This window comes from Argopecten irradians, chromosome 8 (assembly GCF_041381155.1).
Source record: "Argopecten irradians isolate NY chromosome 8, Ai_NY, whole genome shotgun sequence".
NCBI lineage: Eukaryota > Metazoa > Mollusca > Bivalvia > Pectinida > Pectinidae > Argopecten > Argopecten irradians.
This window is the reverse complement of record NC_091141.1, coordinates 8,400,922-8,424,264: the sequence shown is the minus strand read 5'-3', so window position 1 is coordinate 8,424,264 and position 23,343 is coordinate 8,400,922. Positions and strand designations below refer to the sequence as shown.

Here is a 23,343-nt window from a genome sequence, read left to right as displayed (position 1 = left end):
TAGCCCGAACTTCGAGAATATGGCCCAGGAAAATGCTACGCATGCGTTTTGGGGGTCTGAAATGAAGTCCGTAAAAGGAGTTGTATAGTCATGGGGTACTCCAGTAAGTAACAATACCAAAAACAGTACGATAGCAATCATGCTGTGACAGTTGTCATGGTAACAGTGCTCTGTCTTTTAACCAGTAATTTATGTTTGAATGATACAAAATAGTATATACAGAGTATCTAGTTCTAAGAAGTGTTTGTAAACATTGACCACAGAAGCAAGCACATGGCAATCATTTTATAACATCCATTTGTCTTTTCCAAATGTTACATTGATAAGAGGTAACTTTTTATATTTCCAGTTATTTGGGATGAACAGAAATTTTTTGTTAATTCACTTTCAGATTATATGAAAGAACGATTTTCAAATATCCATGGACTTCCTTTGAAAGCTTTGAATGAAGAAAAAATGTAGCTTAAAGTTAAAGTGTGCCAGTTATTTTGGGATGAACAGAATTTTTAGTGTTAATCCATTTTTCAAATTATATGAAAGAACTGTCTTCAAATATCCATGGACTTCCTTTGAAAGCTTTGAATGAAGAAAAAAAATCTAGCTAAAAATTATAGAGTGCAAAAAATGAGATATATACGGAGGTGACACAAAAAAAAAAATTGTGTTGAAAAATACAATAGAAATGTGACAGAGAGGTGCGTAAAAAGAGAAAGGAGAAAGAAATGTGGGGGAAAAAACCAAATTGTGGAAAAGGACGGATGGAAATCAAAACTTATGATTATATACACATCATGTGACTAAAATTAAATGGATTAATTAATACTAGATTATACGAGATTAAAAGTTAGAAAATTTCACTGTTTGAGACAATTTAGTACTCTTCATATATATTTTATCCTGCAATGAAGTACCGTAAACATGTAGAAAATGTCAGTTATCAGAACTTATACGGTAGGATCTCTACTGTTGTTAGAACTGCCATCTTATAAGAACATTACCTTACAATTTCTTTTTTACTAAACCTAAATTTATCTAGAAATTTCAATGCCTCAGAATTCTCAATCCAACAAGTTATGTGAGGTGAAGTGTGATGAACTAGACATTCATTTTTTTGACTGAACTCTTTTTTTCCACTACTAATCTTCCTTTATCTAAAACTTCTAAATCTTTCTTAATCTAACTTAAAAATTACAATCTAAAATAAAATACAATACTTACAATCAAACTTGCCTAAAACATAACACTTTATGCTACATATTTAATTTCAAAACTGAATATGACATACAGACATCTGTAAAATATTCATTTATCTTTTTTTTTTTTAAAATTCTTAAACTATCACATTATACCTATAGTTATGAGTAGCAGGACATGTAAACAAATCTCTATGTATAGAGAATGCCAGGTTTATGTAGAAAACTTTAAGAGAGGAGTAGGGTATTGGTAAGTTTAGGATATGAGAGGATGGATGGGGCTTTTAGGATGTATGTAGGCTAGAGGGACGGGACAAAGAAAAAATGAGCGCTTTAAATGCCACACAAAGAGAAGAGTGTCCTTGTGTCAAAGAGATACGAGGAAAGATATTTCATGTGCTCAGTTGGTTCAATGAAAAATGCAAACATACAATAATTTGCGCCGTGTTCTTGCAAACCACAGCTGAACTTTTAGCAGTTGGTAGAGAGCAGAGCAACTACGCAGAAACTTGCACCCTAACACTGCTTCCAGTCACAACTGTAAAGATGACATCTATGAGAAAAACTTTGGCGAAAAGTTTGATTAAGACAAAAAAAAAGTAGAGAAGAGAGAATTCTAAAGCCATAGCAAAGCTTTTGATTGGTTGGTCAAAAGGCAGAGCATGCTTACCAATAACAACAGTGTTGGGAGCCAGCAAAGGAGAGGGCAATTTTAAAACACACGACAAATATACGGAGCAGTGCGTGTATCGAGGCGATAAAATAAGGGACCGCAAGTCGTGTCACTCATTGAGAGAGTGCCGCCATGACGACTTTGCCTGACTCCCGCACTTACAGTATGGTATTTTTGAAGGTAGTCTCTTGATTGAAATGTATGTGGGGTCGGAGTTGAACTCCCGCTAAGCGGAGGGGACGTGCGCCACCTGTTGGTGATTGTATCTAGACTCCCGCTGCCTACCCTGCTCTCCAGTTCCTCAGCTCGCTGCTCCGTGCTATCTTTCTCTTCCTGGATCAGCCTACAAGTACGATGTTTAGTCTTCATGAATCTAGTGAAATGTGTGTATCAGTAACAGTAATAATATCTATCTTGTTTCTGTTTTGATGCCTGTTGTCTGTCCTTATGTAATTATATACAATGAAATTTTGAAATAAACATCTGTCTAGGCAGAATTATCTAATAAATAATCTCTAGAACACCAAATAATGTAACCAAGCTACTCAAAGCCATACTAGATGTGGGCTCTGGGACTACACTGGTATACCTAACTGTTAAATATCGATCCAGAAAAAGCTTTAATGAATTTACATTAAGCCATACTTACAAATTCATTTGAAGAGAAAATCAATTATTATTGTTTACCTGATTTCATTGTTGATAGCGTCCAGCTGTTCCTGCAGCATGTAAGCCAGTGTCTGTGCGTCAGTGTGTCCGGTTGGAGACAGCATGTCGAACGCCAGTACGGATTCATTATCATCTGTCCCCTCGTTGTCACTCGACTCAAATGCATGCTGTACGTTGGCCAACACATGTGCCTGCTGTAGTTTCTCCCACTCCTGCTCATTCAGGGTGTTGACCTGTCACACACAACAGGATATTGTTATAGATAAATCACTCACATAGCTTATCTAACCAAATACTATATGTTTAAATCCCAAAGGTTAATTAATTTACCTAACATTATACAGTGATAGACTTCATTCACACAAGTCATTCAATTTAACATTACATAATTATAGACTTGACTTACATAGGGTAATCAACAGGAGTATCTACCTCATTTAACAGTATTACCTATATTTGATCTTTTATTTCCATCTATAGGAGGTCAAATGCTACAATTGTACAGTAAATAATGATAAAGTTATTACTGTGGTCAGAACTTTAACAATTATCATCAAATTTTTCTTTGTAAAAATATTAACAATATCTTTGCAGGTTTTACCGCATCCTGCATATTACTACAAACTCAAACATCTTTACCGTTATTTCTAGAATACTGAAATTTTGAAAACATCAACCAAACACGAAACCTCGATCATCAACAATATCAAAATAGGAAACATTGCATGCACTACCAGATAGATTTAGGTCGTAGTGGTGAGTGAAATCTTATCAATCAATTAAATCATTAAATTAAATTTACTCTTTAGTATTATCTGGTCATGTCATACAGACTCTCTTTTAAACTGTCTGGGTACTTAAAATAAAGGAAATCACAGCAGACTCAACCAAATAGATCAAATTACAGTAATCAAGACATGCATATCAAAGGGCTTTAGTTTGGGGTACCATAAAGGAAATTTACCTACCAAATAGTGTAGAGAGTATAGTAAAGAAGTCTAACTATTTATAGAAACTTGTAATGCCCCCTCAAGTCAGATGGATAATTAAATGAAATTTGTAAAATAAATTTTAATAGATAGTACAACAGGAACTTCATTTTTTAATGTTAGAATTTATTTTTTGCTTGCCTACACAAAGTTTCACTATTTTATTCAACTTTGTTCATTTACCCCTGAAGACACATTTAGCTCTTCTAAATCAAAGTATGGCGAGTCCATTATGAAATTTTAGGGGCGATTGAGTTGAGCACACATTCGAGAATGCTTTATTCAATGCATCAAAGATTCACCTAGACAACAGAACCAAATTCAATATTTTACATGAAAGTGGTGAAAAACAAAACTAAGTATAAATATGAACGGTGACAATAACACAGTTATCTTAACTACATAGGTGTCACAACCACACATGCATGAGAAATCCTACTAAAACACATCAGAAGTACAACGACAGACTCTAATCTATACTGAAATCCTTCTACAACACGAGCACCACGACAGACACATCTATATTGATAGCGTGGGACACCTGTAGACTGACTTTGCCTGGATCCTCCAGCATGGCCTGTTCCCGTCCTCGGTTCATACGGCGCGACACCTCCATACTACTGTCCATTGGGCTTGCGTTGGATGACATGTTGTATCCAGTCCTGTAGTCAACGCTGAAATCATATAATCAATTGATAATGTTTGCATTGTCTGAAGCTGTAATTAAGCATAAACATGAAATCTCTTTGATATCATATCTAAAGTCATCTGTCAACTGACCATGACTGTTTCATTCTCTATCAAGTAAATCAAGTATGCTCTATCAAGTATGCTCTATCAAATTGCTCTATCAAGTATGCTCTATCAAGTATGCTCTATCAAGTATGCTCTAACAAGTATGAGTATGCTCTATCAAGTATGCTCTATCAAGTCTGCTCTATCAAGTCTGCTCTATCAAGTATGCTCTATCAAGTATGCTCTTTGATATGCTCTATCAAGTATGCTCTATCAAGTATGCTCTTTGATATGCTCTATCAAGTATGCTCTATCAAGTCTGCTCTATCAAAATAACAGATGAATCTTGCAAATGTGAACTACCATAATAGAACTTGGAGAAAACCTTGTTAATTTGAAGTGTTTTGTTGATTTGACCAAACTTAAGGTAGACATAACTTGAATACTTGGATTCCTCACTTTGTTCCTAGCCACTTTGAGGTAACAAATTTTTAAAGTAATTTTAATTTCATACCGTAGTGTTGATATCAAGTCAATGTAAGAAATAATATTTTAATCTCATTTATGATTTTCTGTAAAATATAACAAAAAGTTCAAAGCTTCTGAAGAATGTGACAATTAAGCATTTTAGTATTATTTTTTTATTTCCATTGCATTTGTTCATCTCTGTTATTGTTTGATATATGGACCTTATCTTTATAGTGTTAATGTATCAATGTTAATTTAGTGAAATACTAACCCAGCCAAATGTTCGATCTGTTGACGAAGTGTTTCTACTTCTCTCTTAGCCACAACCAGGTCTTCATTGGTCCTTTCCTGTAAATGTATAAGTACCAGTAAATATTTGTTACAAAGATAATGAAACTTCTAACACATTTACATATAATTTACAGCTGTAATTCTGAAGGAAGTGTGACTTCTATAGTGTATAAACAGCTGTATATATGAGAAGGTGGGGGACACTGTACCTTCGTATCCTGCTTTTCCACATTGCATGTTTTCAATTATACGTTTTGACTGGTTGGACCTGGTTGTCCGCATTTCAATTCATGTCAGACCTAGTGATTTTATATTGTTTTCAGATGAGCCTTGACAAAGCCCTCATAGGCCTGTATCAAAATCTGCAGGTCCGGCAGGATTTATACTTGAAATAATTACTTTTACAAACAGTCCAACCAGTCAAACTGTATAACTGAAAAGGGCCCGAGAGTGGATGGAGGGGGGATAATTAAATTTTTCTTGCTTTGACTGATCGAAGGCCGTACAGATACGCTCTACCTGTCAGCTAGAGTAGATAGAGGGAAGATAATTTCTTACTATAATTTCCTTTTCTTACTGTGATTTGTCCAGAGCCTTACGGATACACTCTTAACTGTCAGCGAGAGTGGATGGAGGGAAGATAATTTACCTATTCTTACTGTGATTCGTCCAGAGCCTTACGGATACCCTCTAACTGTCAGCGAGAGTGGATAGAGGGAGGATAATTTACCTTTTCTTGTTGTGATTCGTCGAGAGCCTTACAAATACCCTCTAACTGTCAGTGAGAGTGGCTAGAGAAAAGATGATTTACCTTTTCTTGCTGTGCTTTGTCGTGAGCCTTTCAGATAGGCTCTACCTGCTAGAGAGAGTGGATGGAGGAAGAATGATTTACCTTTTCTTGCTGTGATTCATCAAGAGCCTTACAGATACCCTCTAACTGTCAGCGAGAGTGGATGGAGGAGGGATAATTTACTTTATCTTGCTGTGACTTGTCGAGAACCTTACAGATACACTCTAACTGTCACCAAGAGTTGATAGAGGGAAGATAATTTACCTTTTCTTGCTGTGATTCGTCGAGAGCCTTACAGATACGCTCTAACTCCTGTGTTAATTGATTCTTGTCCTCCAGCGCCTGCATTCTCTCCTTTAAGTGCAGCTGTAGTCTCTCGTTAGACTCACTAAGTAGTTTGTCCACTGTGGCTGATAGTCGACTATTGTGTTCCTCATTTAACTTCTCTCTCTCTGTCTACCCTGTTGGCCATTTTTTTTAATGAATAAAACTTAATCAATATATAAATAATTTATTCCTAGAAGGTATATTTTCCAGAACATGAACTTACTTTTTTTGTGTCGGAAACTCCTGCCTCAGAAACTTCTTACATTTCAACCATTTATTTTAAATTATTCCAAAATGTAATTATTTCTTTATTATTTTGTAAATTTCAGTACTGAAGTTTCTATCTATCTAAATGGTTGTGGGTTTGTATCTTCAAAAGTCGAATTTGTTCATGCTAATTTATGAAGCAACTGCCAACATGACTCAGCCCAGTTATTGTCACACTAACTTTAGTCAAGATTTAAAGAGTAAACATTGTAACATCATTATCATTTCAATGCTGAATTAAAACACAAGATAGTACAATGATCGAGACAAACCCTTTGTAGCTCGGTCTCTTTCTCTGATATGATGGATCTCATTTGTTGCAACATTTCCTCTGCCGATCCATGTCGTTCCTCAGCTTGCGACAGTGCCTCGAGACGTTGCTGAAGCTCGGCCTCCACTGTTGGCAGAGCTTCTACCTTCTTCATCGACTGCTGTAGTCGCTGTTCTGCTAGCTCATACTTCTCCTGTGCACTCCGCATCTTCTCTTCACTCTGTCAAAGCAAGGTCATGGTATTCTTTTTTTTTTTTGGCTGAGAGCATCAATACTACAGAACTGTTATTTTAATAAACATTTGCATTACATTTTTTTTTTTCAACACCATTATTTTTTCATGAAGTTGTACAGTAAAACATGTTTATGAGGAACATGCTTACAATGAATTCAGGATTGTAACATACTATTCACTCCCCTTTAAGGTGAATGTGGTAATCATACAGAAATGTGTGTGTAACAAAGTAATATCGCTGATCTCCAGAGGTTCATGATAGAACTGTTCTCTCAATTCTTACAAAATCTGTTTGAGAACAGGTTAGTGTTACTTTTGCAGCCTTCACTAACAACTATTGTTTCAATTAGATTACTTCAATGAAGTGATTGTCAATCCCCAAGACACTTATCCTATATCAATGTCATTTGTTAAGGCATTTCAACACTAGCACCTTAGCCCCTAAGGCTGATCCCGGTTGATTCATTTCCATGAGTATTTTTGTTACATACCGACTTGAGCTGAGACTCCTTGTTGGCAAGTTCTGACTCTAACTTGTCGTTGAGATCATGTAGTGATGTAGATTCTCGCTGAGCGTTGAGGTATCGTTTCTCTAATGTAGCTATCCTCTCTTCTTGGTCTTCTCTCTGGGCCAGAGACTGTCAAAATAATGGAATCAATATCAAGTCATCAAAGTCATTACCAAATAATCAAATATGAAACATATCTAGCTTATTATCGAAACAAAACAAGAGAGGATTGGACAGATATGAGTAATACTTTATACTAGGACACACTCACACATCCATTTCAAGGGGGAACAATAAAGTTAAATTTTTGGTCTTGATTTATTAATCATGAAAAAAAAATACAACAGTACAAATTTTTAACCTTCACTGCATTAGATTAAACAATACACATGCAGTAGTAATTTGGACAATGTTGTTGTACCTCTCTCAGATCTCGTTGGAGCTTCACCACTTGCTCCTGGCATTTGATCAGATCTTTTTGGTTACAGGTGTAGTTCTCCTCCAGCTCCGTCATTTTATTAGTCATTTCTAACATCTTGGTTCTGGCCGAGGTCAACTCTGAATTCTGTTTCTCTACAGTATCCTGGAGCTCAATCACCCGGTTGACATCGGAATCAGGGTCAATCGATCCATTGGATAATCGCTACAGAAACAGAATGAAATCGATCCATTGGATAATCGCTATAGAAACAGAATGAAATCGATCCATTGGATAATCGCTGAAGAAACAGAATGAAACACGGAATCAGGGTCAATTGATCCATTCGATAATCACTATAGAAACAGAATGAAACATGGAATCAGGGTCAATCGATCCATTGGATAATCGCTATAGAAACAGAATGAAATCAATCCATTGGATAATCGCATTAGAAACAGAATGAAACACGGAATCAGGGTCAATCGATCCATTGGATAATCGCTATAGAAACAGAATGAAACACGGAATCAGGGTCAATCGATCCATTGGATAATTGCTATAGAAACAGAATGAAACACGGAATCAGAGTCAATCGATCCATTGGATAATCGCTATAGAAACAGAATGATACAGTCTTTAGCAAAGCATTTTTTTTTTTCAACTTTCGGTATGTTTTTCTATAACTTTATGATAATTTCAAATTGTACATTCCGCTTGATCACCAAAACCCAAGTCACAGTGATCCATTTACCTTTGGGTGGTGTAGATGGTCTGGTTTGTTAGACTCGGTCCCTTCCTGTTGTATGGCCTCCAACTTAGCTGGTTTGCCATCTTCGGTACTACCACTGGAATGCCGTGATTTACTCTGCTGCTCTCGTAATGTAAATAACTGCAAATGAACAGGATACAATGAATTAGTTTTGAGAATAAGTTGTACACATGCAGGCAATATTTCTTCATGTGAAATTCATTTGAATTTTTCTTTCAAAATTCATTTTTTTGTCCCCGTTCATGAGAATTTCACATGAAGAAATATTGCTTGTGTAACATTAAATTGATCATTTCATCGCACCAATTCACTACCATAAACCACTTTTTTTTCATGAGATACCAATTTTGGTGTTATTTCATAATTGAGATCAAACACAAATTCAAATGTTTTGAGAGCACAGTTAACATTTTTATTTCAGCGGTACTTTTATCTTTGTGCTCTTAACAACATTTTTGAAGCGCTAATTTGATATTGCTAATTATATTTCCGCTATTGAATCGCCATATTGCGCTAATCTATATCTGCGGTAATAAATTATAATTTAATTTTTTCATATAGACTATGCTAAAATAAGTATGATTAAATTAATTGTATTAAACGTATATATATGATCGCATGATTGTATGTAAGAATCTTTGATCATGAATTTATATATTCGCAAATATTTTTGAAATAACAAAGACACAAGAGATTGTATACGTAAAACAAAATGTTTACAGTAATCAAAAACAAAGTAATAAACGATTTTTAAAGCTAAAAGGCACCGGTCTCCATTTGACTTCAGTGACTAGAAAATCATACATTAAAGCGTCTTTGGTTTTTTTTTCCCAAATAAATATTTTGGCCACTTTTTCACCAGGAAAAAACAACATAGGGCTTTAAGGAAACCAAAATTTCTTTAGCATCTTAAGATAAATGAGAACAATTAAAGAAGTTTTTTGCTTTTTAATCAATTATAGGTTTAATTTAAGTATGATGTAGATGTATCTCTGAATTACCAAGAACAAGTCCATGGATTGGTTTTAAGGAACATTGAACTAGAAAACAAGTCAGACCGGCAGGTAAAGAGACTTCCATCATCACTTTTAAAGAAATAGTTGTTAAAAAAATATTTTCAAATTTTATTTTTGAACTTAACCTTGAACTTAAGAGAAGTAAATAATGTTGAATGACAATAAAGGGAGTATATATCGAATTGATCTCCTTAGTAACGATGAACATAAAACCTACATCCACATACTTAAAGTTGGTTTTTATAGCCAGAGTAATTACTTGTACATCATTCTCTACACTTACCTCCTGATTAGCGCTAGCCAAATCTTCTTCTAATGTTGCTACTCTCTCTAGGGCTACTCTTAACCTTTCACGAACCTACAACGAACAAAAACAATCAATCTGACAGAGAAAAAAATTAATTACTCCTAAATGTCTAAAAACAAAGCAACACACATTGGTGGGAGACAAAGGAAATAAGACATCAATAGTTAGAAATAGAACAATGAGGATCGTTTAGTTAATTAGTGCAAACCAACCTTAATTTGATGAGATTTTCTGCCAGTAACTATACAGGTTTGAGTTGGCATCATTTTCATACTGCCCATGTCTGTGTGAGGACATTAACACTTAGCACCTGTAGTTCCGAGCTCCAGATTGTGGTGTTTTAAGTGAAAGTTGGTTTGCATCATACAGCCGTAAGTCAGCATATAATAGACTGATAAGACTTGCAGAAATTTTTGAAAGTTTTTTTTTATGTCTTACTGCAAGATTAATTTAGAGGCTTTGATTTCATTTTCATGAAAAAGTATCTTCATTTATCATAAGGAAAGCCCCATGTACTGTGGTTATCTTAGCTAATCACCATTTTGGAGGTGTTAGATAGCAGAGAAGCTATAGAAACACCTTTAAATCTGGGAAGAACCATGCCAAATTTTCTTCACAATACAAAAATGCAAGTGTAATGCTTTCCAACAATTATCAGCTGTGAGATGAACTGACAGCAACAGACCCCCCTAGCATTGCCTTGTGAGTTTAAACAACCAACATTTTACCAACATCTTTGACATCAATCATACCCAAACTTCAAAGAGGTGGCAAACCGAGATTTTACTTCACAAATATAGATAATGCACACCAGCAAAAGTCGAAGAATGGATGATATAGGAATTCTGCTTAGAATGATGATAAAAATCCATTCTAAAATTTCCCACATCTTGATAGAATATTCAAAATTTGGAGGGGTGGTGAAGGTGACATTGAAATAAAGTATAATGGGCTCCCTTATGTTTCTTCAGAAACTCCATGACTTTTTGTTTTGTTTCTGTTTTTGATTCTTTGAAAATGAGAAACAATCTTGTCTATTGTCAGACTGTGCTACATAATAGTTACATTGTTTGATCCATATCCACCACATAGAACAAAAGAACCTGTTTCCAAAAGATCCTGGTAATGCACTAGTAAACACAATCACTAGGTTTTACAACCATAGCACTTCTGGCATTGAGTTTGTAGAGGAAGGGATATGTAACACTCACCTTTTCAGTGGGTTTGTAGAGGAGGGGGTATGTAACACTCACCTTTTCTGTGAGTTTGTAGAGGAAGAGGAATGTAACACTCACCTTGTCAGTGGGTTTGTGGAGGAAGGTGTATGTAACACTCACCTTTTCAGTGGGTTTGTAGAGGAAGGGGTATGTAACACTCACCTTTTCAGTGGGTTTGTAGAGGAAGAGGAATGTAACACTCACCTTGTCAGTGGGTTTGTGGAGGAAGGTGTATGTAACACTCACCTTGTCAGGGTTGTGGGTTGAGGATGTAACACTCACCTTTTCAGTGGGTTTGTAGAGGAAGGGGTATGTAACACTCACCTTTTCAGTGGGTTTGTAGAGGAAGGGGTATGTAACACTCACCTTTTCAGTGGGTTTGTAGAGGAAGGGATATGTAACACTCACCTTTTTAGTGGGTTTGTAGAGGAAGGGGTATGTAACACTCACCTTTTCAGTGGGTTTGTAGAGGAAGGGGTATGTAACACTCACCTTTTCAGTGGGTTTGTAGAGGAAGAGGTATGTAACACTCACCTTTTCAGTGGGTTTGTAGAGGAAGGGATATGTAACACTCACCTTTTCAGTGGGTTTGTAGAGGAAGGGATATGTAACACTCACCTTTTCAGTGGGTTTGTAGGTAGAGGAAGGGATATGTAACACTCACCTTTTCATCTAAGGCTTTATGGTGTTCAAATAAGGATTTGAGTGCTTTGAGCACCTCCACCTCACTGGACACTCCCGCTGGAGATGAAGCCTGTCGCTTGACCACGGTCATTCTAAGAGATCGTTCGTGTCTAGATACTAGACATTCTAGGTGTTCCAGTAGTAACTGTAATGGATTGAAATAAAACATACATAACAAGTGATGTAATTCCTGCAGTCGCCTTAAAGCAGTGAAAATTTGGACAGGGGGTTTCATGATGAATTACTGTGAGCTGCAGTTTCAAACAAGAATAGAGAACTTTTCTTTTGTTTATTATCATCAATTTACTCAACTTATTGAAAATATACTTATTTTAGCAGTGGTTTTATTTCAGTGCTTTTCTTTGAAGCACAAATTTATGTACAGCGCTAAATTTTGTAACTATTGAAATACTAAATAGCGTTTAAATTTGACTGAGCTATAAAGAAGTGTTCCATATATTCTATGAAATACAATGTACATAGATTACATTTTATTACCAGTACATGTACACGGAATGAATACTGCCTGTAAGTACGTAATCATCTATCAAGTATGGGAGGCTTTGTCACATTGATTTCCATAATTTAAGCATTTAGGTGAATCTGTTTGTACGGCATGCCCTAGACCTTTTGTCTATAGGTTCTATACTCTGGAAAACTATATCTTCTTTTTAATTTCTGTCTTAACAGATATATATTACACTTATCTAAAACTCCCCATTACAAAGTATCTCTACTTGATGTAAAACGTGTTTTTGGTGTCACAATACATAGCATGTTCTCTGATATCTGCTAATTTTTTTCCCTGGTTGTACTTTACATGTTAAGGATGTAGCGGGTCTCTATACAGTGTCTGTAGGTACAGGGTGTGTATGTATAGCAGTAGTGTTGTTCTGTCCCCAGTAACACCCAACACTCTGTGTAGTAAACACTAGGTTTGATAAGTGTTTCCTATCTATTTTGATAAGAGTCCAAACATATGGCTCAATACACAGACATATGTTGTGAGGGATAGAAGCATGATGGAAACCAAAATGATGAAACTTTAATTTTTTTTAAGCATCTTTATGTACGTGTACAATACATATTCCAATGAATATCTTATTAACTCAAGATAGTAATTTAAAGTTTTTAACCATTTGTAATTTCCTTTGAAATCATTAATTATAATCAGTTCTGGAATTTCAGATAAAACGTAAATATCTTGTATAGAATTCATCAAAATAATTGTTAGTGATCTGTATAATTTGGGGCAATATCTATCTATTTCAGCTTCTCAGCAGGCCCAAAACATAATTCCATGTTTTGGAATGTAAAGAAATCTTATCTTGTTCACTATATTTATAAACAGAATTACATGAATATGAATTCCACCCAGTTCATAGCCCATGACCCAGATCTGTATAGCTGAGGATATTATAAATATGATTGGAACTATTAGGGAGACCGTTTACTTCCTCTACTCTCTCCTCTATCTCATTATAATGCTGGATATAGATAGTGGAATTTGTAAATGCATCCCTATCAATCCCAGCAATATGTGTAGATATTTGTTAGCTGAATACAGGCAAGAGTTACAACTTAAATAAACTTTGATAAAATACATTGTACTGTTATATAATTATAGTTACAAATAAATATCAAATGCAATCTCACCTTCTGAAAATCTTTTCAATACATAATGTATATTTATACTAGATTGTTGCTTCCCACCCACCCCCTTCAACCCTCATTTAATATTTCCCCCATTTTTACCAATCAAGCTACCACTACATTCATTCATGGTATCCTTATATTATCCCAATTAACTTTTGACTTTTGAGATCTGACCAAACTTGACTTTTGAGATCTGACAAAGCTTGCAATTGACTTTTGAGATCTGACCAAGTTTGACTTGAGAACTGACTAACTTTGATTTTTGAGATCTGAACAAGCTTTACTTCTGAGATTTGACCAAATGCAAGCGTGACTTTTGAGATCTGACTTAGCTTGACTTTTGAGATCTGACAAAGTTTGACTTTTGAGATCTGACCCCGCTTGACTTGAGATCTGACCAACTTTGACTTTTGAGATCTGACCAAGCTATACTTTTAAGGTTTTAAGTAATATGTACATCTGTATACACGATAACAGGTGGATGGCCAGTCATGATCAGCTGTCAGTACAAACATACCCAACTCCATCTAATACCTGGAGTTAACAGGAAGTTGGAGGGATACAGCCTGCTGTTTCTCCAATTACAGCCCTCACAACAGATTTAATGGTCATTCACATCTACTGGGTATGAAGTACTACCAAGTTTAAAATAGATCTACTATAGTCATTCATATCTAATGGGTAGTAAAACCAACCCTAAAGCAGCTAGCTATATAGAGGTTACACAATGAGTGGTTGTTGAATATTGAATTTATTCCACACGAGTAAGTTATTTTTTAAAAGTTACAAAAGACACGAGCTTTAGCGAGTGTCTTTTGTAATTTTTAAAAAATAACTTACAAGTGTGGAATAAATTCAATATTCAACAACCAGGAGTAGTGTGACCTGTTTCTACCACAATAATATTTGGTTTTAGCCGATAGAAATACAGCAGGATACCATAACGTGTATTTACCGAAATATGCAAATAAGGTGTAGTAATATTTTCATCAGCAAAAAGACTCTAATTAATATTCAAAAGTCATCGTTTGATAAAGAATCCGTCGATATCAAATTCTTTTAATTGGGAACATCTTTAGGGTCAAATAACACTCATTTAACATCTTATTGAGTTCAAATCTTCAAAATTGCTTCCAAAAAATAAATCTCAATGTCGGACTACATGTATACATGTAAAAGCATTCGCACGACACGGCATCGTCTATATCCCGCCCTATAATCATCAAGCCATTTTCGCCAAGATCAAGTTCGTTTCATACACGTTAAAACTACGAAACTCATCAGTAAAATTCTTGTCTGGCAAGATGTATTATTAGTACTAAAGGTCAATTTTACATGTATGAAAACATCACGTATTTTGACACAATGACCACGGCGCATACGACAGCAGTTTTGGACGTCAAGCGGCCATCACAACATAGAATGACGTCATTTGATTATTGATGACGTTGACAATGATGACGTGACACTGGGAAAGAAGTAGTTTGGTCAAAATTCACCGTGTCAGCCAATCAGAATGCGTACAGAGTTTATACCACGTGTGGTATAAACAAATTGTTAATCAACAGCTGCAGTGTTTATTCATTATCCTGAGAGTTGAATAACACCGCCTATTGTGGTAGAAATATATTTATACATATGTATTAACATATCTATAATGGTACAGTAACTCGTAGTACTATCTATCTGTGCCCTATTGTCTAGGTACTATATATATACAGCACTACTATATATATGGCCATTGACATTGTCACAATTATACTATACTAGCTGAGACCCACTAAACAGAATCTACTGGTCCAACTCTATTATAAAGCTCAAAATGAGTCAATTTGAATATCATGTGGCACTAAAATATGATCAAACACTATGGCTGCCAGGCCCAGAAGTCTTAAAATGTACATGTTTAAACTATTTTCTAATTATTGGTCTGTTATTTAGTTACTTTCTACCGTGAACCTCTTTAAGCTTTGACATCAATATCAGGTACACAAACTTTCAAAAAGAAAATTTTACTGGCAAATTGACACATTTTACTTTCAGAGTTTAATTTGATAAAATGTAAACATTTCAAAAGTCAATCAATATGGCAATAAATCAAGCTATATGATATAGCGTGTGTTTTGATGTGATCAGAGAACTGACTACTGACAGCTGTGATACATAAGTTCAATTAAGGCAGGCAAAATGTCTGGATTTGATTTGATATCCATTATTTTCAGAGAAAAATATTTCAGTCGCCATGAAGGCTCCACAACAATCAAAATAGATGGAACTTTGAGTCCTAGCCGGTCATTGATTTTGTTCACTGACTTTCTGAGTTTTATACTATCATTCCTGAGAAACATGGATTTTGATTGGCATATTGGGGATTGGTGTCTACCTTTGTTACGATTGCCATGATTGGCTTACTCCACAAATACTGCTTTTGATTGGGTGACTTATAAATATCTGTGGTACATACCCTGGTATTATTGCGTTCAGCTTTTAATTCAGAAACCTCCTCTTCTCTCTCTAGTAATTGGTCTCGCATAGCATTCACCTCCTTTGCCAGTGATGCATACTCTTGCTGCAAACGAAACATAAACTGTGTAAATAGATATCATATTTTATATGAATATCACAATGATACATGCATATTATGGAAAAGTGCCCACAACTTTAATGTATTTATAGGCATTTGCAATTTTAAGAATAGTACTAGTATTATTTCAGACAAAAGTAATAAATAGAGGTTCCCCTACAAGTGACTTGTTTAATTTGTTTATCATGTATCAAACAAAATTTATATTTACCAGTAGTTAATTTTCAAATAAATTTTGAAAAATATAAATTTTAAAGCATCTGTATGATGTAATGGCATAGTACATGCATTTACAGACAGGAGTAGTACAAATCTTGTGTTGAATCTTTTATTAGCCTGGTGTTATTGATGAAGTGGCATATAAAAAATATAAATGTAACGTATCCATTCATAAACTATAGGCCCCTGATCAGACTTGATAGAGGATATGTTTTTGATTCTTTTGAAATGTGAATTAGGATTCAAGGGTTTTAATCTAAGTTAAAGTAAAAGAATTTTTTTTTAGTCAACAACACTGAAGATTTTGAAAAATAATGTATGTTTTTGGTTCTAGTGAAAATCATCAACCGGTTTATCGGATTTATCAAGAAAATATAATGATGTCTATTTGCCTTGCTATTTATGGTAAAAGGGAGATGCAACATTCCTTTTCTGCAAATATAGGAATATATATATATTTGCATATTTTCTTCCAGAAAACCATCTCTGCAAGTTAGTGGAATCCTCTGGATCTGTATTTATATTCTTGATGTTTTCATTCTCTTCAGAGATATGTTTGAAAAATAATAATTTGACTCAGAAATTGAAATCATGCATGATCAAGATCAAGAATCAAATGCATCTGCTGGATATCCTGTGAATTAATGCCTACATATTTATATACAGACTAAAACACAGTCTTTAAGCTTATGTCTTACCTTAGACTGTAAATATTTCTGAAAGTGTTGTAATTCAAATTCTCTCATTGTAAATGACAACTAATTTCTTCTTGTTTCATTCTGTGTATAGGTATCGTAGCACTAAGTATGATGACCAGAAAATTGCTATGGTTCGTACGTTAATACTATAAATGTCTAGATCCCTTAAGTAATACTCAAGCTTGTGGTACCACGCATGTAAGTACACATCCACTTCTTCATGAACAACAACAATCAAGTGTTCGTTAAATAATAACTACAATACCTCGTACATCAATATTTGTCTTTAGAAAATGATATGTCTATGAAAGCCACCCAAACAGGTTGGTGTAGATGTTTGTTTGGTGACCTCAATGTACAACTTCCAATTCACTTTGAACATGGGCTTCCTTTATAGCACCTTATGAAAAATATATGTGCACTCAAGATGGTGTAAGTTAATTATAATCATAATGTTTAGTTGAAAACTCATAGTTTTCGATAGTTCTGGTCTTTATAACATCGAAATGAGGCCTCAAAAATTAGGGAAGGGCGCTTATAGGGACATGGGCACTTATTAGGTCCAGTATGGTATATAGTCGCATTGTTATAAATGGTTATTAATAAACTATATATATATATATATGAGATAAGGAAGTAATTCCAACCATGTGGACAAAATAAAATTGTCTAATTTTCAAGGCGATCCGCCCCTAATTATAAGCTTTATCAAGACATTCAAAACGAACATGATTACATAATAGGATACGAACAGTAATGCAGGACAAAGTAGACAAATATTTAACTATATATATATCTAGCTAACGCCATTTTGTCCTGCCTTCATCGTAATCCTGACGTCATGTCATTTTATTGTTTCTGTCTGATGCCACAATGAATTTCCAGCCAATGAAAATCGCTACAGATCATATTAGCTAGTGACATACGCAAAAATATTACATGGACAAAATCACTGGATATCGGGCTGATTATGTGATAAATATAGTACTAATGCCTTAACAGTGTCAGATCAGTTATATACAACTCAAGATCAAAGCCCTAAGGTTTTTTGGTGTTTTTTTTAAGAACTTTTATCATTGTAAACTTATCTGGATTTCATTGGGAATTGTTAAAAGTTTTTCATCATATAGCCATGGGAGTATCATCATTTACATGCATTTGAATATCTGTAAATCTGCACCCTTCAGCCTTATATATAGCTGATGAGCTATACATATTTGGTTGGTCATCAGCACACAGCGAGCCTCCATGCACATGGTACTATGTACTGTTATTTCTGAATAAACACATGTACAGAACTTTTGGTTAACTGAAAAATATTTATTTAATACTTTTATTTTGAAGAAACATATGAAAACTCAAACATTCCAATAAATAGTCATATTAATACATATTGTCATAATTATATATAATCATATAATAACAGTGTTAAGAATCGGATGAAAAATCATAATTGCTGATTAGTAATTATCGATTTTATAATCGGGATACCATTTACAGAAATTTCTCTTATCTTTATGTAAATTAACCTTTTATTTTCAATGGAAAACATGTCTAACACTTTTTGAAATGTTGTTCTGCACATATATATAACATAATAAAGGTTCAGAACAGTATAAAATAGGCACAATTAAGTTATCAACATATCTCTTATTTTAACAATCAATTATTACCTTCCATAAAAGATAGTTTTTAGGAAAATCATAATCAGACAATCGATTAAAATCGAGAATCGGTCCAACACTAAATTTTGTTACTGCTCCTGTTTTCATCATTTAATTGAAAATAATTACCATTCATGGCGGCGTATACGTATATCACCTGTACACACATGTACATTTAAAGTCAAATGGTGATTTTACATTTTTGAAAATAAAAAAATATGTATAAGACATTTAAACGAATAGACTTGTCAAACCACAACAAGGTGTTGTATATATGATAGCTTGACTGTTGTCAATTAGCTACATACAATGCTTCATTCATAACAATGTCGTAGTATAATCATACACACATCAGCCACAACTACCATTCATATTACGTACCAGGTTATATATACACGTACCAGACACAACTACCATTCATATTACGTACCAGGTTATATATACACGTACCAGACACAACTACCATTCATATTACGTACCAGGTTATATATACACGTACCAGACACAACTACCATTCATATTACGTACCAGGTTATATATACACGTACCAGACACAACTACCATTCATATTACGTACCAGGTTATATATACACGTACCAGACACAACTACCATTCATATTACGTACCAGGTTATATATACACGTACCAGACACAACTACCATTCATATTACGTACCAGGTTATATATACACGTATCAGACACAACTACCATTCATATTACGTACTACCACGTTATATATACACGTATCAGACACAACTACCATTCATATTACGTACCAGGTTAACCGTTATATATACACGTACCAGACACAACTACCATTCATATTACGTACCAGGTTATATATACACATACCAGACACAACTACCATTCATTTACACCAGGTTATATATACACGTACACAACACCATTCATATTACTACCAGGTTATATATACACGTACCATTCATATTACACAGTTATATACCATTCATATTACGTACCAGGTTATATATACACGTACCAGGCACATTACCATTCATATTACGTACCAGGTTATATATACACGTACCAGACACAACTACCATTCATATATACCAGGTTATATATACACGTACCAGACACAACTACCATTCATATTACGTACCAGGTTATATATACACGTACCAGACACAACTACCATTCATATTACGTACCAGGTTATATATACACGTACCAGACACAACTACCATTCATATTACGTACCAGGTTATATATACACGTACCAGACACAACTACCATTCATATTACGTACCAGGTTATATATACACGTACCAGACACAACTACCATTCATATTACGTACCAGGTTATATATACACGTACCAGACACAACTACCATTCATATTACGTACCACGTTATATATACACCTACCAGACACAACTACAATTCATATTACGTACCAGGTTATATATACACACCAGACACAACTACATTCAACTACCAGGTTATATATACACTACCAGACACAACTACATCATATTACGTACCAGGTTATATATACACGTACCAGACACAACTACCATTCATATTACGTACCAGGTTATATATACACGTACCAGACACAACTACCATTCATATTACGTACCAGGTTATATATACACGTACCAGACACAATTACCATTCATATTACGTACCAGGTTATATATACACGTACCAGACACAACTACCATTCATATTACGTACCAGGTTATATATACACGTACCAGACACAACTACCATTCATATTACGTACCAGGTTATATATACACGTACCAGACACAACTACCATTCATATTACGTACCAGGTTATATATACACGTACCATTCATATTACGTACCAGGTTATATATACACGTACCAGACACAACTACCATTCATATTATGTACCTTGTTATATATACACCTACCAAACTTACAAGGGGGAATGAGAATTATATGGACCAAGAAAATAGCTGACACATTTGTGGTTATGATGAGTAAAACTTTAACTACTAATATTGGAATAAACATAACACTGTTTGTATACATAGATTTCAAGGCAGTGATTATAGTAATTCAAATACTTTGATTTATTTTATTCAGGCAATAGCAAAGGCAATTAAAGTAAAGTGTCCAATCATACCATAGAAATATGGCTACATCAATTTTAGTGGTACATGGACAAATATCTGTTAAATACAAAGTTACTGAACAAAGTTTATAATTCACACATCATAATTAACATCCGAAAGTTTACTATTATAAACAAGACTATAATGTACTGTCTACAGTTATTTAATGACATCCACTTTAAAGGATGCACAGAATATTAAATACCCATTAAAAATTGAAATAGTGAAAGCCATCATCAGATAATCATATATATTAGTCTCATGATCATATTACTTAGGACCGAAAATATAATCTTTTTGCTAAACTATGAATGATAATGCAAGTTTGACTCAAACTTTATCAACCTAGACTATACTTTTAATATGCAGTTCAGCTGATCTGACATGAAGCCAAACTTTCAATAACATGATATACCTAATACTTTTAATTTGCAAATAAGTCTGCAAGCCAAACTTTCAGTGATGTGATCACTCATGTCTTTCTTATTAAAATTTCATTGTATTATTAGTTATAAATTAAGTATGTAATTATTCAAGCATCAATTAACTCAGGGTATATACTATATAAAGAGGGATAATTGAAATGCTATATATGATAAAAACTATTGCAGACACACTTGTTTGATTTTGCATAATATTGCAATCTTAAACGATATGTTGTGAATTGAAAATAAATGTAGACATATCATCATTTACAAATCTAAAGTAATGAGTATTTATCAGCATATTTCTGTTTACTGCTCTAGATCTGACACTGACAGTTTTTACTTAAGACATATGCACTCTCCATTTAACAAGGAGCATTTGAATTTGATACTCTCAAGTTTGTGTGTATAAGCTGAACTTATGTGTATTGAAAATTTCTTTTGAGCCTTCAATCCATTTAGCGGCACATTAAGTATGAAGTAACTTAATACCGAAACAGGAGCTTCTCCCTATATCACATCACAGTGAATGGTTGACAATCATGTTTGAATTATGCAACTTTTTCCAATATTAATTTATTTATCTTTTATGTATTTGGGAATTTGAAATGATAATCAGAATGAAATACATCGGATGTAATTTATTCTCGATGGTGTGGTGGTATTTAGCAGCACCAGTGGTCTGTGTATTGGATGCTGGACTGTCCTTAAGGAAACTCAACATCCCGTTTTCCATCTTCACAGAATTATGCACCAGAAATTGTGTTTTAAATCGGAATTAGTAAGTGTATGTTTTAGTCGAGGATCTGATCATTGGTTTATAATTTATACAAAATGGCGCTGGATGGACCCCAATCAAAGATGATGTCAGTGCTCGTCTGCGTCTGAACCTATACACTGATACTGCACGTGGGCGTAACCGGGGACAATAAAATACGTATTTACCTGAGGGGTCGTGGACTGAAGTTGACTGAGGAGGCTTTCTTTCTCTTTTTCGGTATCTGAGAGTTTTGCTTGAGTCAATGATAGCGAGTCCTGTGTTTCACGCAGCGTTTCCATCAACTTATCCCTCTCGTCCAACATGTTTACCATAAGCTGTTCAAAGTTAGCATCATCCCCCGATCCCTGAGACTCTCGGTCCGTTGACCCGTCCTCAGAGATCGTGGGCATCACATCACACATCATCGTTAAGGTTTACAGTGAAGCAATCTCAGAAAATGAAAGCACAGGAGCTAAGGACACGGAAACTGAATGATGCATCCCTCGCCCGAGTTAGTGATATTTTAGCCGAAAGCGTAGTTCATTTTCTCAGAAAGTATACACACGATTTAATCCATGCTACGATGTGTCACAAGAATATTTTTCCAATTTTTTCCTGAATGGTTTAACAAATGACTCCGCTTTTTCCTTCATCGCAAATAAAGCCATCGGTTTTGAGTCTCTCTACATCTTTTTATCGTGGTAGCCATCTTTTCTTCCGACAAAAGTGTGTCATTTCCCATAATTCCAAAGTTTGACTGATTAAAGGGAAGTAACTCTGGAAGTCAAATCTTGATTGGCAGGTGCTTGATCATGAGCTCAATAAATTAAACTAAGAAAAAAGTAAAGTACCCGGGTAACTAAAAGTTTACTGTCTTTAAAATGAAAATTATTTTCTTTTTATTTCTATTGAGTAAAGAAAACGTATCTTTTCCATTAACAATATATCAAACTCAGCTAAGATTTTTCATAATTTATGAAAATAATAATTACTGGATAGAAGGTGAAAAAGAAGATAGAGCACTAATTAGCATATAAAAGCAGAGTTATTTCCATGGCTTCTGTGAATGTCTTTTACTTTGAAATAATAAAACCTGTTTTTGTTGCAAAATCTTTATTATAATATAGAATTAATATTAATCTAACGTAAATTTACCAACAAACAAAATTATTATATAGTCTGATCAGGATGTTTAGATCTAAATGTTTGAACATGCAATCTATAGGATTCATTTACCTATAGTGTTAAGTTCAGTAATAATAAACTCTGAGAATTTGACTCTCCAATTATGAAAATTCTTAATTTTTTTGACAAAAATGTACATATCGAACTGCATATAATGTTCATGCATTACATAAAATAATTTTGTACATCTGTTAAAAATAATTTTATAACCAAA

The 23,343-nt window shown here is 34.4% G+C and overlaps 1 protein-coding gene across 1 annotated transcript; it reads right to left on the bottom strand.

Moving 5' to 3' along the window:
* Nucleotides 1-1,844: 1,844 nt before the first annotated feature.
* LOC138329273 (liprin-alpha-1-like) lies at nucleotides 1,845-22,679 on the bottom strand. The gene is made up of 13 exons (XM_069276138.1): nucleotides 22,130-22,679; nucleotides 15,952-16,056; nucleotides 11,812-11,976; nucleotides 9,907-9,981; nucleotides 8,590-8,727; nucleotides 7,839-8,060; nucleotides 7,400-7,546; nucleotides 6,675-6,893; nucleotides 6,073-6,264; nucleotides 4,999-5,075; nucleotides 4,066-4,198; nucleotides 2,554-2,768; nucleotides 1,845-2,209 (listed from the first exon to the last, which is right to left on the bottom strand). The coding sequence occupies exons 1-13, from the start codon at nucleotides 22,367-22,369 to the stop codon at nucleotides 1,906-1,908; spliced, it is 2,232 nt and encodes a 743-aa protein (XP_069132239.1). The 5' UTR covers nucleotides 22,370-22,679; the 3' UTR covers nucleotides 1,845-1,905.
* Nucleotides 22,680-23,343: the final 664 nt, after the last annotated feature.